Source organism: Gekko japonicus, unplaced genomic scaffold (genome assembly GCF_001447785.1).
Source record: "Gekko japonicus isolate JY-2015 unplaced genomic scaffold, Gekko_japonicus_V1.1 scaffold1829, whole genome shotgun sequence".
In the NCBI taxonomy this organism is placed as follows: Eukaryota; Metazoa; Chordata; class Lepidosauria; order Squamata; family Gekkonidae; genus Gekko; species Gekko japonicus.
The window spans coordinates 313,191-327,883 of record NW_015174894.1 but is presented as its reverse complement, the minus strand read 5'-3'; the positions used below and the strand labels follow the sequence as shown (position 1 = coordinate 327,883).

Sequence of the window (14,693 nt, the reverse complement as noted above, 5' to 3'; positions counted from 1 at the left end):
CAGATTTGGCCCTTCCAAATGCATAGCACGTTGCCTACAATCCAGACAAGCACATCTGTGTTTACCTATGAGCAAGTGATGAGCCTGATGATCACAACAAAACTTAAATGGAACCAACTGTTCTCTTTTATATGAGTGTGTGGTATCAGAGTAACTGCTATTGGTGTAACTGCATAAACAGCTAGGTCTCAAGGGTTCAGGACATAACTACAGCTGTAGAACGCATTCCTGAGAGCAAGCCCCTTGGAATAAAATAGGACTTCTGACTAGACCATTTTAGGCTTGTACCCTATATGTTGTACATTTATTGCAGGTAATCCAATTGCATAGAAGCCAAAAAAATCAAAACAGTGAGGATCAGATGCAGAACCTAGTTGCTTTTCTATTGCACATAAACACTCACCTATACTTTATGACCTATTCACTTTGTATTTCATTTACAGTCTGCCTTTCTCACTGAGAGTCAAGGTAATCTGCACAATTAAAACCAGTGCAATCAAAAGTATAATGCACATTGATGGGCTTTGCAAAATATACATCAGCGAGCCAAATCTTTACTTTGGAGCTTGCCGGTTGCCTTTCCCTATTATATATGGCATATATGTTCTCTTTCTGGATCTTTGTTGTAATCTTGTATTACCTTCTTTCTAATAGTTCTGCAGTTATTTTTAGCCTTGACTTTTCCTTATGGTGAATTCTGTCTGCCCATTGTTAAAACCGGGTGCTGTTCTGAGACAATTTTCAGACACTTCTAAGCATCATTGCATTGCACCATAGTCACTAGTTGTTTTCCTGTACAAAAATATAAAGAATAGAATGTATTAAAAAAATATTCTAGGATACAGGCTGGCAATTTTCATGGTCTTAGCACTTAGAATAATGTTATCTTGGATCTGGTTTTAGTACATGATCTTCAGTACTGTTCTACACATTCTACAGTTAAGTAGATGTGCAATGCTATAAACAAGTGACTGCTTAGAATAAAATTATAAAAATGGAAGAGTTTCAGGGGAGGGCTTCTTGATTGCTTATGTTTCTCCTTGCTTTCTTCCACAATCCATGTCTTTGCAGAGTTCTTTGCCTGAAACAATGCTGTCATCTACTGGTAAAACAGTTAACTTACAAGCCATGGTGCCTGTTCACACAAGAAACTTCATTATCCACAGCTCAAGTTAACCCAACACAGATCTTTCAGATTTTCATTGGAAAGGACCAGAGGCTGTCACAATGGTCCAGATTTTTTTAACGCAACTAGCAACTAGTTTTTTAGGCCGCGAAAAACTATCTCTATAACCTTCATAAGAATCTGTTTTCAGATGGTATAACTGTATTCATAGGCATATACTATGGGGTAGGTGCCTTGAGTCGCCAGCAAAATTTCCCAGAAGCAGGGCCACTGAGAGCAAGGGAGGGGGGGGGGGAGCCATATCACACTAGTGACTCATGATCTGCTTGTGGTAGACTTCAGTTATGAGATTCTTTTCATATGTATTGTTGCAAAGCCAGATGTCACCCAAACTGAATTTGTGCGTTTGACTTTTTTTCCTGCCTAAATACCTTTCTCTCTTTTGAAATTAATCTTGTTACTTTCTGTCAATAATTCCCAGTCCAGGGGATCCTTGGTATGAAGGGCAGAGCTCAAGATTACACAACAAACCTGCCACCAGCCTGTGTTAATATCCTTACGATCAGAAGTCAGTGGGCAGACTCTCAATCTTTCTCGGAATTAAAAAGAAAGTTGACCCTGCAAGGTGGGACACTTGCAGAATGAATTTCTATTAACAATTTACCAGTAGGTGGACACTTAAAGTCTAAGGTACTGGCTGTAGATTGCAACTTCTGAAGTACAGAACAACTAGATATAGTACAAGTATTTATTTATTAAAGAAAGAAAACAAAGAAGAAAGAAAGAAAACAAAGAAAGAAAGAAAGAAAACAAAGAAGCTACCAGTTAAGGTCCTAGCTACACAGTTAAATCCTAAGGCATAGTTTCCAGGTTATGCTTCTTGAGTGACTCAGGTAACCATTTCAAGTCTTCTCTGTAAACCAGGCATGGCTTAACCTGTTATAGGATTAACTACCATTGATAAGCACTCTTTGAGTAAACTTTTCCAGACATCAGTGAATCCACCAGATGGTACCACTGTCCAGGCTACATTTAAACAGTTTGCTAGCAACAAATAAACAAAATTTGGCCACCAAATGAGAAGGGAGCACTCACTGGAGAAGACCCTAATGCTGGGAAAGATTGAAGGTCAAAGAAGACGGGGACGGCAAAGGATGAGATGGTTAGACAGTGTCATAGATGCAACGAACATGAAATCGAGCAAACTTCAGAGGACGGCGGAATACAGGAAGGCCTGGCGTTATCTGGTCCATGGGGTTGCGAAGAGTCGGACTCGACTGTGCGACTGAACAACAAAGCAACAATCTTAATGTGGACTTCATCAAATGCCTTGCTGAAATCAAGGGATATATTATAACCACAGTATTCCCACAATCGGCTGTGTTAATTACCTCATTTTAAAAATGCAAAAAAGTTTGAAATGGCAGGATTTCTTGTTGACATGCTGGCTTCTACTGATCAGTGGATTGTTTTGAAGATGCTTTCAGACTGATCACTTTATATTCTAATTGTTTCCTGAATCCTCCCATTTGAATATTGGTATATTTGGTCCTTCAAGATTTTTTAAAGGCGATAGACAAAGATTCAGAGCATTCCAGCATTTTGTTAATTATCTTAAGATGTAATTTGGAAGAACTGCATTCATTTAAGGTAGTTAACTTTTCACTAACCAGCTCCTTAAAGTCTTGAGCTGCAATCCTGTCCCTTCACCATTCACAATACTTTTGCTAGGTTGCATGAAGTTTCCTCGTTGGTGGAAGACTGATGGACAATGTCAGCTGAGAAATTCTGCCTTCTTGGTAATCTGTTAACATTTTACCATTCTCACTGAGCAAACAGGCCTGCCATTTCGTTTTTCTTGGATCATATCTGGAGAAATCCTTTTTGTTGTTCTCAGCCTCCCAGGCCAGTCCCAGCTTTTTCTGAGCTTTCCAGATACAAGTCTGAGCGACTTATTTATTATTTTATGCAGCCACATTGGCTTCTTTAGACAATATCCATTGTTTCAAATTGTGCCTTTAGCCCCCCCCCCCCGGCCTTCGAGAACTCTTGTTGCAATAAAACTGTTTTTCCTGGTTATTCTTCAGCAAGTTTTGTGTGAACTTTTCCTTTGGCCCTTCCCATTCTCTGATAGGAGAGTTACTCCAGTCTAAGCCAATTGAAATAAAATCTAGAACCCACTGATAAATTGTATGCACTTGATAGTAGACCATTACAGTTTTTGCTACAAGGACAGTGGAGTTCTAAGCAGAGTTACACCCTTCTAGACTCATTGACTTCAATGCATTTAGAAGGCTGTATCTCTTCTTAGGATTGCTGTATAAGTGTGTGGCAAAAGTCCTGCTTTGTTATCTCTGTCCTGTGTATGTTTGTCAAATGCCCTTTATTTTCCAAAAATTATATTTCAGGTCCCTTACAGCAGCTGAGAAGTGCAGGGAGGGTGATAGAGCTTTTCTGGGAAAATGAAGAATCGAGGTGAAATTCGCTTCCATTTAGTCAGAAGACCGAGGAGGGCACAGTTCCTCTGCCGCGTCTGAGCGGGGCAGCACCGCCGTAGCCTATGGCGACAGAATTGGCCCCATTGCTTAGTGACGAACGCCGGCTCCTCGTTGCCCTGGTTACTCTTTGAGAAGATCCAAGGGCTACCGTCTTAGTAGTAATTGATCACACATTCGGTTCCCAGCTGCAGCGTGCGGAGTCCTCAAGGTGCATCAACTTTAGAAGCTCAACTACAGTAAACACGGACGGTTCTCCCTTTCGCTGGCTGCAATGTTTCTGAAACAATCATGCATAAGGATTCAAGAAGGGCCTTTGCAATCCCCCCAAAACCCGCAGCTCGGACGGTTTGTGGATATGTTCACCCACCACAGTAAAACGGCTGCCCCTCTGGAGGAAAAAAAGAAGACTATAACTGGGTCCCAGTAAATGGAACCTCATCGACAGAATGAAGAGTGTACCCGGCCACATAATGAAAGGGGCAGGGTTGCCAATCTCCAGGTAGTACTTGAAGGTCGACTGCTGCTAATACAATTGCTCTCCAGACGACCAAGACCAGTTCCCCTGGAGAAAATGGCTGCTTTCGAGGATGGACTCCAGGGGATCATAACCGGCTGAGGTTCCCCCCTCCCCTCCCCTCCCCTCCCCAAACCCTGCCATCACCAAGAAGATCCATCCCCCAAATCTCCAGGTATTTCCCAATCCAGAGCTGGCAACCCCAGAAAGATGTTTGCAGGAAAGATAAACTAGACTCTAGTGACAGAACGCTGCCAAGATTTTATTCCAGCATAGATTTTCTGGAAAGGAGCCTGCTGGTCAATTGCAACCTGTCTCTTGTGCACAAACCATAGACCCTGAAGGAACATGGACCGAAGGTTGCTTTTAATTCTGTTTGAAATGGTTCTGTGTAGCACTTGCTTGTTCAGCACTCATTCCCTGAATGACACTTTTAAACTTCTATATTGATTGCATCTTTTCCTATTAACGAATTCCACTTGGGGGGAGGGGCAGCCCCACTTGGCAATCAAAGGGAGCCTCTCAGTTTCACCCCACCTTGTTTCATTTCCATTTCCTACCTACTTGAACCTTCCCCTGCCCCGCACATGGACGGTCCTAACGGTAGCCGGAAGTGAAACTTACTTGGAACTCCTCTTATACCTCCTTGTGCGGTTTTTTTAAAGCTTCTCTTTGGGAGGATCATGGAAGCCGTGGCGGAAGTTCCGGTTGCTTTAGAGTGCCGGAAGAAGCCTGCCGTGTTGTGGTCGCCGGTCCTCTTACCGACCGGCGGGTCTGGGAAGGGGTGTGTGTGTGTGTGTCATGCTTTGAGGAGCCGCTGACGCCGCCGGGGGAGGCTCCAGCCGGGCGGCGGCTCTGGTTCCTATATGGGCCACTTTTTCTCGCGGAAGGGAACCAACCTGAACGCGGATAGGAGCCGCCGGCGCAGTCGCCCCCTGAGGGGGAAGGTGGTGCCGCCGCCGCGGAGCCGGAGCTGCTTCCTGCGCGGGCCCTGCATGCTCTGCTTCCTCGTCCACAGCGCCAGCCCGCCCTCCCGCCAAGAGCCGCCGCCGTACGCTTCTCTGAAGGCCCCGGAGGAGCGCGCCGCTCGCCGTCTTCTGCGCCTGTCGCCCTTGGCCGCCGCCGCTTGGGAAGCGCGGAGTCGCCGCTGCCGCCGCTTGCTGCTCTCCGACCTGCTGTTCCCTTCGCCGCCGCCGCCGCCTCCTCCGCGGGGCTTCTTGGCGCCCGCGCTGCAGACTGGCGAGGCCAGCGCGGAGATGGTGTGCAAGCGCAAAGGAGTCGGCTTGCCCGCCTGCCCTCCCTGCAAGCAGCCCCGCTGCGCCCCTGGCCCGACCGGGGTGGGAGCCGAGAGTCCCTCGCCGCCCCCTGAGGCCGCCGGCTGCCAGCAGGGCGCCTTGCCCGAGTCGCACCTCTGCCCCCTGCCCTGCGCCTCGGACTGCGCCCAGCTCGAAGCCTCGCCGAAAGACCCGGGCGGGGAGACCGGGGGCGGGAGGGGGGTGGCGCAGTCGGAGTCCGCCTCGCAGCTCCCTGAGCTCGGCGGGAGGGAGAAGCAGGAGTCCCGCGAGCCGGACTGCGAGGAGCCCCCCGAAAACCCTGGCGACTGTTGTCCAGAGCCCCAGCCGCCTTCCCCGGACATCAACCAGCTGCCGCCCTCCATTCTTCTCAAGGTGGGTTGGCAGAGCCGGTAGCCAAAGTGGGAGCTCTCGGGTAACCGCTGCCATTCTTGAGCTCTGGCCCTGTTGCGGCATCCATTTCCATTGGGATGCTCCTGCTGGAGGGGTGTTTTGTTTTTGGTATTGATTCTTAAAAGCCTTCCAAGAGTATGTCTCTGTTTGAGCCAGTGGGTTGGATTTAGTATCCTCTGCACTTATGTCTTCTCACCTGCTGTTTTGGCATGCTGTTTGCACTTCTGGTTGGCAAGGAATCAAGAACACTGCATGATTTATGGAATGGGCATTAATATCTGGGAATAAAGTGGGGACTGACTCTAGTAGAATGCATAGGGTTCTTGGTCATACACATATAGTGCAAGTCAGGTTTTTTCATAAGCTCCAGGGAATAAAGTGGGGACTGACTCCAGTATAATGCATAGGATTCTTGGTCATACACATATAGTGCAAGTCAGGTTTTTTCATCTGAGAAGATTTGAAGTATCTTTAGACTTCAACTGAATCAGGTCACCCAGAATGTTTTAATGCTTGCTTGTAATGTAGCTAGAAAATCTCCACTACATGCAAGCTATTATTGAAGACTGTAGAGTAATACTTCTTTGTAATTGCTCAAAAGAAGCAATAGATGGCTGTGTTATGGAAATTGCTGTCATTCTTTAATCTGTGTTCTTCAGTTTTGGTAAAATTTCCATTTGAATGTCAATAGTACTACATAACTCTGTTATACTGGAACTGCTGGGTACTGGCTTGTGCTGAAGTATCCCAGAATGCCAAAGAAGGAAAGAGGCATCAAGGGCATGTTCTCAGGAGTGCAGAATCCCCGATTGTGCTCTGAAGTGCTTCAAAAGTTATTTAACCTTATTGAGTCCTCTTCATGGTGATAGATAGCTAAGGTCTTTAAAACTAACTTTTGCATTTATAGTTTACTCAGATCCATTTTGTTCTTCTCCTTGAGATCTGTGAAAGGGTACTGAAGGTAGAAATGATGGTATTTTCCCATTGAATTTTAGAACAGAATTAATTAGTCTTCTTTCAGAAAAGCCCTAATATATTTACAAACGGAAAGCCACTAGATTTTACAGAGTGGCTTTAGTATGTTAACCTTGTGTCCCAAAACACTGCGTTCATCACAGATACTTCTCTTAGAAGAAGACTTGGTAGCAAATAAACCCTTGAGTTGCAAGTCCATCCTGGCCCAAATCTGGTATCGAAAGAATACCATCCAGCACTTCATCCACAAAACCAGAAGAAAAAGAGCTGTGGGGAAATGACTCATGGGGTGTGTTCAGATGGGCCGTTTAGTCCGCTTTTGGCACGCTTCAGTAACGGATTTTATATCCACGTTCACACGCGCACCGTCCCAGCTGCTGCTTTCCGGCTCAAACCCCCTTTAAAGCAGAGTATTTTGTTACCAGGTCCTGATTCTCCGCTTCTAGCCGCACTTTTCTGACGCCTGATCGCTCCTGTGGTGTTGAGCTACTTCCACTAGGAAGCCCAAGGCTTCCGCTCTTCGCCTGCCATTTTATTTTAGCATTGGCAGTATGCGCACAGGTGGAGCTCCACTCCTGTGTTATTAAAAACAATGTTTAATTGGTGCCTAGTTTTGTTGGTTAGACAAGGTCGGGATCTCACGGAGGCCAGTTTCGGGGTAAAAGTTTAAAGGGAAGTGTTCCTTTAAAGTTTAAAGGGAAGTGTTACAGCAGTTGGGTGGAAGTGGAAATTGCTGTTCTGCGCATGTGCAAAAATGCCTGTGCGCATGCCCAAACTGTGTGAGAGAGAGAAAACACACTGACGCACGCTCCCGCGTGTGGACGGTGGGGAGCGATGTGGCTGCGCAGCGATCCAGAACAAGGAGGTGAGTGTGATAGCAATTCTCCAGGTTAAAAAAAACACACATCGGGACCGGAGCAATTTAAACCGCTCCCAGCACGCTGTCTGATCGCATCCATGAGGTAGCAGAATGTGCCGGTAGGCCGCTGTGTAGTTTTGATGGAAGTGCTTCTCTTCCATTTGTCCCTCACTTATTACAATGGTCTTCTACAACTGTTAGTTGATGACCAAGATTCGAAGCCTCAAACACAGCATAATGCTGTTCATCTGTGTGGGTGTGACATGCTTCCTAAGGTATAGCTTGATTGTAGCTATGTACATTAAATGCTTCTTATAATGGTTATGATGTTGGCAGTAAGTGGATTTACTGTTAGGGATGCATATAAGATGTAAATGCAAAGATTAGTCTTCAGGTATACAGTAACTAGAGGGATATGTTAGTAGAAATGATTTCAGGATATCTGACTTTCTTATAACTATCCTTTTTCTTTCCATAGATATTTTCCAACTTATCCTTGAATGAGCGATGTCTTTCAGCATCATTAGTTTGTAAATATTGGCGTGATCTCTGTTTAGATTTCCAGTTCTGGAAACAGTTGGATCTCAGCAGCCGTCAGCAGGTATGAATGAAGTAAAAGAAAAACAATGTTGTTTGGTAATTCAAAATTATTCCTGTTTTCTTGCTGGTAAAAGTGGTACTTGTAGGCCCATATCCTGTTGAGTTTTCATAGATGAAATGGGATGACTTTCCTCAATGCCTGGCTTTAGGCTGAAGGTCGCTACAGTATCTTGGTGAGAAATGCTCTTCAAGAAGGCTGTGCTGTCCTCATGTATTGTTAACCTTTGTGATTACAACAGTATTGTGTGGGATGGGGTGTAATTGGAGAATTATAATTACATAATCTATGATGATCCCTCTTATTTATTATTTATTTGATTTATAAATCACCCTCCGCTATGTCTAGGGCTCAGCATGGTGAACAACATTTCAGTAAAACATTACAATCAAACTAAAACAATTTAAAACAGTAAACAATTCTGAACTATTACAAATGGCATTTAAAGAATCAAGTTATGTCCTAACCCTGGGTGTGTGTGGGGGGAACAGAAAGGCAGAAGCCAGGCTTGGTGGAAACTGTTGCTGCCCTCAACCATAGACCTGGGAAGAAGCCAGGCTTGGTGGAAACTGTTGCTGCCCTCAACCATAGACCTGGCAGAATATCTCTGTCATACAAGCCCTCTGAAACTGAGGGTGTGGATGTCATTTGGCAGAGAGTTCCTCCAGCCTGGCACCAAGGCCAAAAAGGTCCTGGTTCTGGTTGATGACAGCTGAAAGACTTTCTGGCAAGGGATCATCAGTTCTTCTCTCCAGAGCATAGTGCCCTTCTGGGGATATACCCCATAGATGACCACAGTGTTGATCAGATTGCTGTTGTGAGCAATGGAGTATCAGCTTTTAGCGTTAGATGTCAAAACCAGTACATACCTTATTGGGTCTTAACCCAATATCCTACTAGTGGCAGTTGTGTTGAGCAGAGGTGTGGGGTTGTTTTTTTTTGGGGGGGGGTGAATTTTAGAGATGGAATGGAGGCAGGAGACAAAATAAACTAAGCCCAGTGCAGCTGTTAAAATGATCCTGCAGATACTGTTATTGAACTGGGATTATTAGCATTGGGAAACCATTAGGAACTTTCATAATTTAAGTGGCTCTGGACAGCACAAAGACTAGACATAGTGAAGTTACTGTTGTGTTGGGTGAGTCCTGTTTGGTTACGAAAATGCTTTCCAGCATGGTCAGAAATCCAGAATTTGTATCACATCTGACTTTGGCTGTGTTTGTGTATGTTCCAAAACAACAGGTTATGGGAATGTTAATATTGCAAACTGGACTTTGTTGACAGGTCACTGATGAATTACTGGAAAAAATTGCATCCAGAAGTCAGAATATAACTGAAATCAATATATCAGATTGCCGTAATATATCAGATACCGGAGTATGTGTGCTCGCATTTAGATGTCCTGGACTTCTGAGGTATACTGCCTACAGATGTAAACAGTTGTCTGACACATCCATAATTGCTGTGGCCTCACAGTGCCCTCAGCTGCAGAAAGTGCACGTGGGCAATCAAGACAGGCTTACTGATGAAGGACTCAAGCAGGTAAGTTTTATGCAGTGAAGATATTTTTGATATTTAAGCATTTAATTTTAAAACTGGTTAAGCTGCAATCTTGTGTTTGCTTATATAGGAGTAAGGCCTGTTGTACATGGTGGGAATTATTTCTGAGAAAATATGCATAGGATATAATAGGATTTGGGTTGCCAGGTCTTCACAAAGCACTGGCGGGAGGTGGGAGGGAGCCTTCTGGGAGTGGGGTGGGGCTCTGCCTCCAAACAGTGACATTGGACGGTGATGTCCCTGATGCAGTGATGTCACATAGAAGTGATGTCATCACATCGGGGTCATCACACGGCGACGATCTGGTTTGAGGGCAAAGTTCTATGGTAAAATCGCCCTCAAACCAGAGTTTGCCCCCAAATCAGAGCATCATTGGCAATGTTGCCATGTGATGTTGCTGTTTGGGGGCAGGGTTTCCCCCACTGGCCAGCGGCAGACAACTCCGCCCCCCCAAAAGCAGGGGATCCCTCACCCCTGCCTTGGAATGGGAACCCTACATAGGATTGGGTTGTTAGTGTCAAAATTAATGTGTTTATTTGTATTTATAAGCTGCTGCTTTGACTGAAGGCTTTGAAGATAATGTAAAATGTTTTGGAAAAAATAGCATCATAAAAGGGTTAAAAAGACAATGGATCAGTCTATTTTAGCCAGAAGTCAAAGAATTAAGTCGTGTGTATATAGATGCCAGTGAGTTCAACCAGTCATCACAGGTAGCTGTTTTCTGCCTGGGGCAAATCCTGCTTTTAGTACTCAAATGGTTTTGGAGTCCTAGTTAACGTAAGTAGAATCTAAATTATTTCTGTATCATTGTAATATTTCAATGTGTAATGTATATTCAATGCAAATGAAAATACAGTGTGTATATTAATGTAATGTTAACTTCATCTGCAGCTGGGCGCCAAGTGCAGAGAACTGAAAGATATTCATTTTGGGCAATGCTACAAGATTTCAGATGAAGGAATGATAGTAATAGCTAAAGGTTGTCTAAAGCTACAACGAATATATATGCAAGAAAACAAATTGGTAAGTACTTTATATTTAGATTAAAAGTGCCTGTACCTTCCCCCCATGTCTTGCCTTCCAAAGCATTATCAGTGCATGTTCTGCTAACTGGTTTCTGAAGGGTTAACTCATAGAAACTTAATTTGGTGTTCAGACGTTACTGTATAGGGTGATTCACAACTGAACCTCAAAGTTGTCCTGTATTTCAAAGGTGGCATATTTCTGTTTAGAACCGAAACTATTTGACAGCTATCTAAAATTTCCGGAGGCTCATGGTAGCTGCAGAACTGCTTGTTTTGTGCATTGCTTAAGTAGTCCATAAACTTAGTCTGCTAGCAAGGCATTGCTATTTTTGGCAGGACTACTGCTTCTGTAATGAATTCCTTTGCAAAATCTTTCTGGTGGTTATTGAATATTCTTTAGAGTACTTGGTGGGGAGGCTCTCCCAAGTCCCGAGTGAGGAATTGGTGCAACCTTATTCAAGTACTGGCACCTTCTTTAATACAAAAAAAGCACAAAATGGTATAAACAGTGGGTATAAGTAATGAATCCGGAGAACCAATATTTTCATACTTATATCTCAAGCTTTCCTTCCTTTTATCTTTTGTTATAGCCCTTCTTGAATACTTTTTTGCAGAAGCTTTGAGGGAATTGATTATCCAATGTCTTTTAAGTTCTAGATGTATTTCTCATGAGAATTTGAAGCATCAAGGCAAACTTATACTACATTAAAGTAATTTGATATGCTAACCAAATTAGAGGCTGTGTAGCATAAGCTGTGTAGGAAACAAAATGCTTCTGAACTCCTGCAGAGTACTTTTGAAAATTCAGATTGTGTACAATGCCAAGTGATTTTGCCTTGCTAAGTTTATCAGAAATGTATTACAGATGGTATCTGAGCAGCCTTATAAATCAGCATAGTGCATGCCTTGTTCTATATTGTTCTGATCTTTAAGAAATTTAACATATATCACTATGTAGCTGTAAACGCACAAAAGGTAAACTACTGCACATAAAATTCTTAAGTATGTTTTCACCCAGCTTGGTTCTTATGGGAATCAAGAGTGAATTTCCTCAAGATGGCTTGAGAAACGCTTCAGGAAATGTTCTTGTTTTGATGAGGAAATGCATAAGAACATAAGAAGAAACTTGCTGGGTCAGAACAGTGGTCCATCTAGTCCAGCATCCTGTCTCACACAGTGGCCAACCAGTTCCTCTGGAGATCCAGCAACAGGGCAAAGAAACTAACGCCTTCCTCTGATGTTGCATCCTGGCACTGGTGATCAGAGGTTTACTGCCTCTGAATATGAAGGTTTCGTTTAGTCACCATGGCTAGTAGCCACTGGTAGGCCTATCCTCTATCTAATCCTTTTTTAAAGCTGTCTAATATGCTTGTGGCCCATCACTACATCCTCTGGCAACAAATTCCACACTCTAACTACTCTCTGTATACAGAAGTATTTCCTTTTGTCGATCTGGAATCTACAGCCCATCAGCTTCATTGGATGCCCTCGAGTTCTACCTTACAAGCAATCCAGAAGTGGACAAGCCTTATGGTTTATGTTAAGTATCAAGTACTATATTTCTAGAGATGCTGAATGCTCAGTGTCTCAGAAATTTCCTAGCCTATCGTTCATTGCTCTATCAGGATTCTGCTTTATATTCTGTTCCATGGGTAATGCCCCTTTTTCCTTTGGACCTTCATACTGGCATTTAAAAAAAAAAATTATCTCAACCCAAAGATTTCTGAGGCAATTGACAATAGTAACTAAAGTCCTGTTTCTTATTGGCACCTGCACTGTCACAGCAGGTAGAATTATGCACAGTCTTGCAGTGTAGAAAGTAAGCGTGTGCATATGATAAAGATGCAATAGTTCAAAGCTCATACATTTTCAGCTTGGAGGGTACACTGCAGTAGAAGATTTTTTCATACTACACAAGCAGGCAATACTGGCTACTAATCTATTTATGAACGTTTACAAGTTTTTTAATAAAGCAAAATGTTAGTGGTGTAGCATAAAAGTATCTCTGGCACAGTTTAAGAAATTTGGGGGTTTAAGTCTTAACATTTCTGCTTGTTGCCAACTTTGATGGCAGAGGCATCTGCACTAGAGCCACACTTTTTTGCTACTTGGGTCAGGTCAGACTTTGTAACAATAGGGGTACATTTCCACAAGAGTGGTTTCTTGGCTAAGGGAGCAAAGTTGTTCCACTATTGCTTTGGCTTTCACAGTGGACCGTTATATTGTATCCTTAATTTCTTCCAGTTGGGGAGTTTCTCTGTGACCTCCCTATGATTTTAATGTTAACTAGGACGTTGTCTTGCAAGTCTGACTTGAGGAGGTGCTGTGGAGTGGTATCAGAATGAATGCTGCATGGAAAATAGGAGAGGCAATCAAACTTCTCTGCAGCCCAAGTTGCTGTTTAAGCTTGCTGTGTGATGCACTTCTGCGTTGTGGTGCTGTGTTTGAGCAGCTGGAAACTTTACTGCTTGTCTTGCTCCTTCAAGCAGTTGTTCAAGGGAATCTGCCCTAGTCTGGGATGGTTTTCTCCTTTCTGAGTTCTTTTAAGAAATCTTCCTAGGTTTCCTTTTTATACCAGAAAGTCATGTCTCTCAGCATGCAAATGCTCTACTTCTTTCAAATACAACAGCCAGTTTCTCACTTTCTAAGTTAGGCTAAGAGTAAGTGACTGGCCCAAGGTCACCCAGCAAGCTTCTGTGGCAGAGCAGAGATTCAAACTTGGTCCTAGTTCAAAACTTTCACTGCTACCACACTGGCTCTTAAAGAACAATGCACTTAAAACAGATAATGAAATAAAGCCAGGTTACAAAATTGGAGAACTATGTAAGAAAAACAATGGAGACTGCCTTATATTCTTCAGCCAGTTCCAAAAGATGACACATCGTAACATTTTGGGGTGAGGAGTAAACCATAGCTAAACGTCTTCCACTTCACTTGGCTGCAATGTCTTTAAACTACATATATTAGTATTAAAAATGTTAAGTATTAATTACTACCTATCACTCTGACCTCCTGCCAACCTAGCAGTTCGAAAGCAAGAAATTGCAAGTAGATAAATAGGTACCACTTTGGTGGGAAGGTAACAGCGTTCTGTGCGCCTCGGCATTTAGTCACGCCAGCCACATGACCACGGAGAAGTCTTTGGACAGTGCTGGCTCTTCGGCTTGGAAACTGAGATGAGCACCGCAACCCTAGAGTCGGATTCGACTGGCTTTCGAGCAAGAGAAACCTTTACCTTTACCTATCTCTCTGTCAGTATTCTGTAGGAACTGTACCTATTCTGTTGACCTTTAGATGGCACTATTGACTTTAGAAATACTAATAACATGCCTTAGTGTCTTGGGCACAACCTTAGATGGCTGGAAGTGAAATGCAGTGATGCTACCTTGTCAGAATTCTTAGAAGTTTATTTACTGTGGTCAGTGTGATTTTTTTCATAACGGCAGGAGTACTATGTAGTTGACTAAAGCTCCAAAACTATTCATCTTAATTTTTTTAATACAGGTTATTTTACATAGTAATGATCTTATGTGCTTTGTATGAAGAATAACCAACGTTCCATGATAATGGCTTATTAGCTATTTGTGTCGGCAATTATCATTTAGCTTCTTGAAATTAACACTTCTAAATGAGTGAGACATGGAACATTAATTCTAATAAGTAATAATTCTATTAGCCCTAAACAAGTATTGATCATAAGTTCTTAGACCACTTCCATGTAGGAGAAAGAACATTAGTGACAAAGTGTAACCAAGTGAAGGTGAAAAGTAGTGGTTTTATATCCAGTGCCTAGAGGATAGCCCCATCTGAGTGCTGTGGAAATGGAAGTTCCTTATTGGCTGTGCAGGTACAA

At 43.3% G+C, this 14,693-nt stretch overlaps 1 protein-coding gene across 1 annotated transcript in view; it reads left to right on the top strand.

Moving 5' to 3' along the window:
* Positions 1-4,950: 4,950 nt before the first annotated feature.
* The window catches only part of FBXL17 (F-box and leucine-rich repeat protein 17), a 254,277-nt gene continuing 244,534 nt past the window's right edge, over positions 4,951-14,693 (top strand). The window contains exons 1-4 of the mRNA XM_015424957.1: positions 4,951-5,805; positions 8,136-8,258; positions 9,540-9,797; positions 10,707-10,838. Coding sequence (XP_015280443.1) covers positions 5,005-5,805; positions 8,136-8,258; positions 9,540-9,797; positions 10,707-10,838 — 1,314 coding nt within the window. The 5' untranslated portion in view covers positions 4,951-5,004. The remainder of the gene's footprint in view (positions 5,806-8,135; positions 8,259-9,539; positions 9,798-10,706; positions 10,839-14,693) is intronic.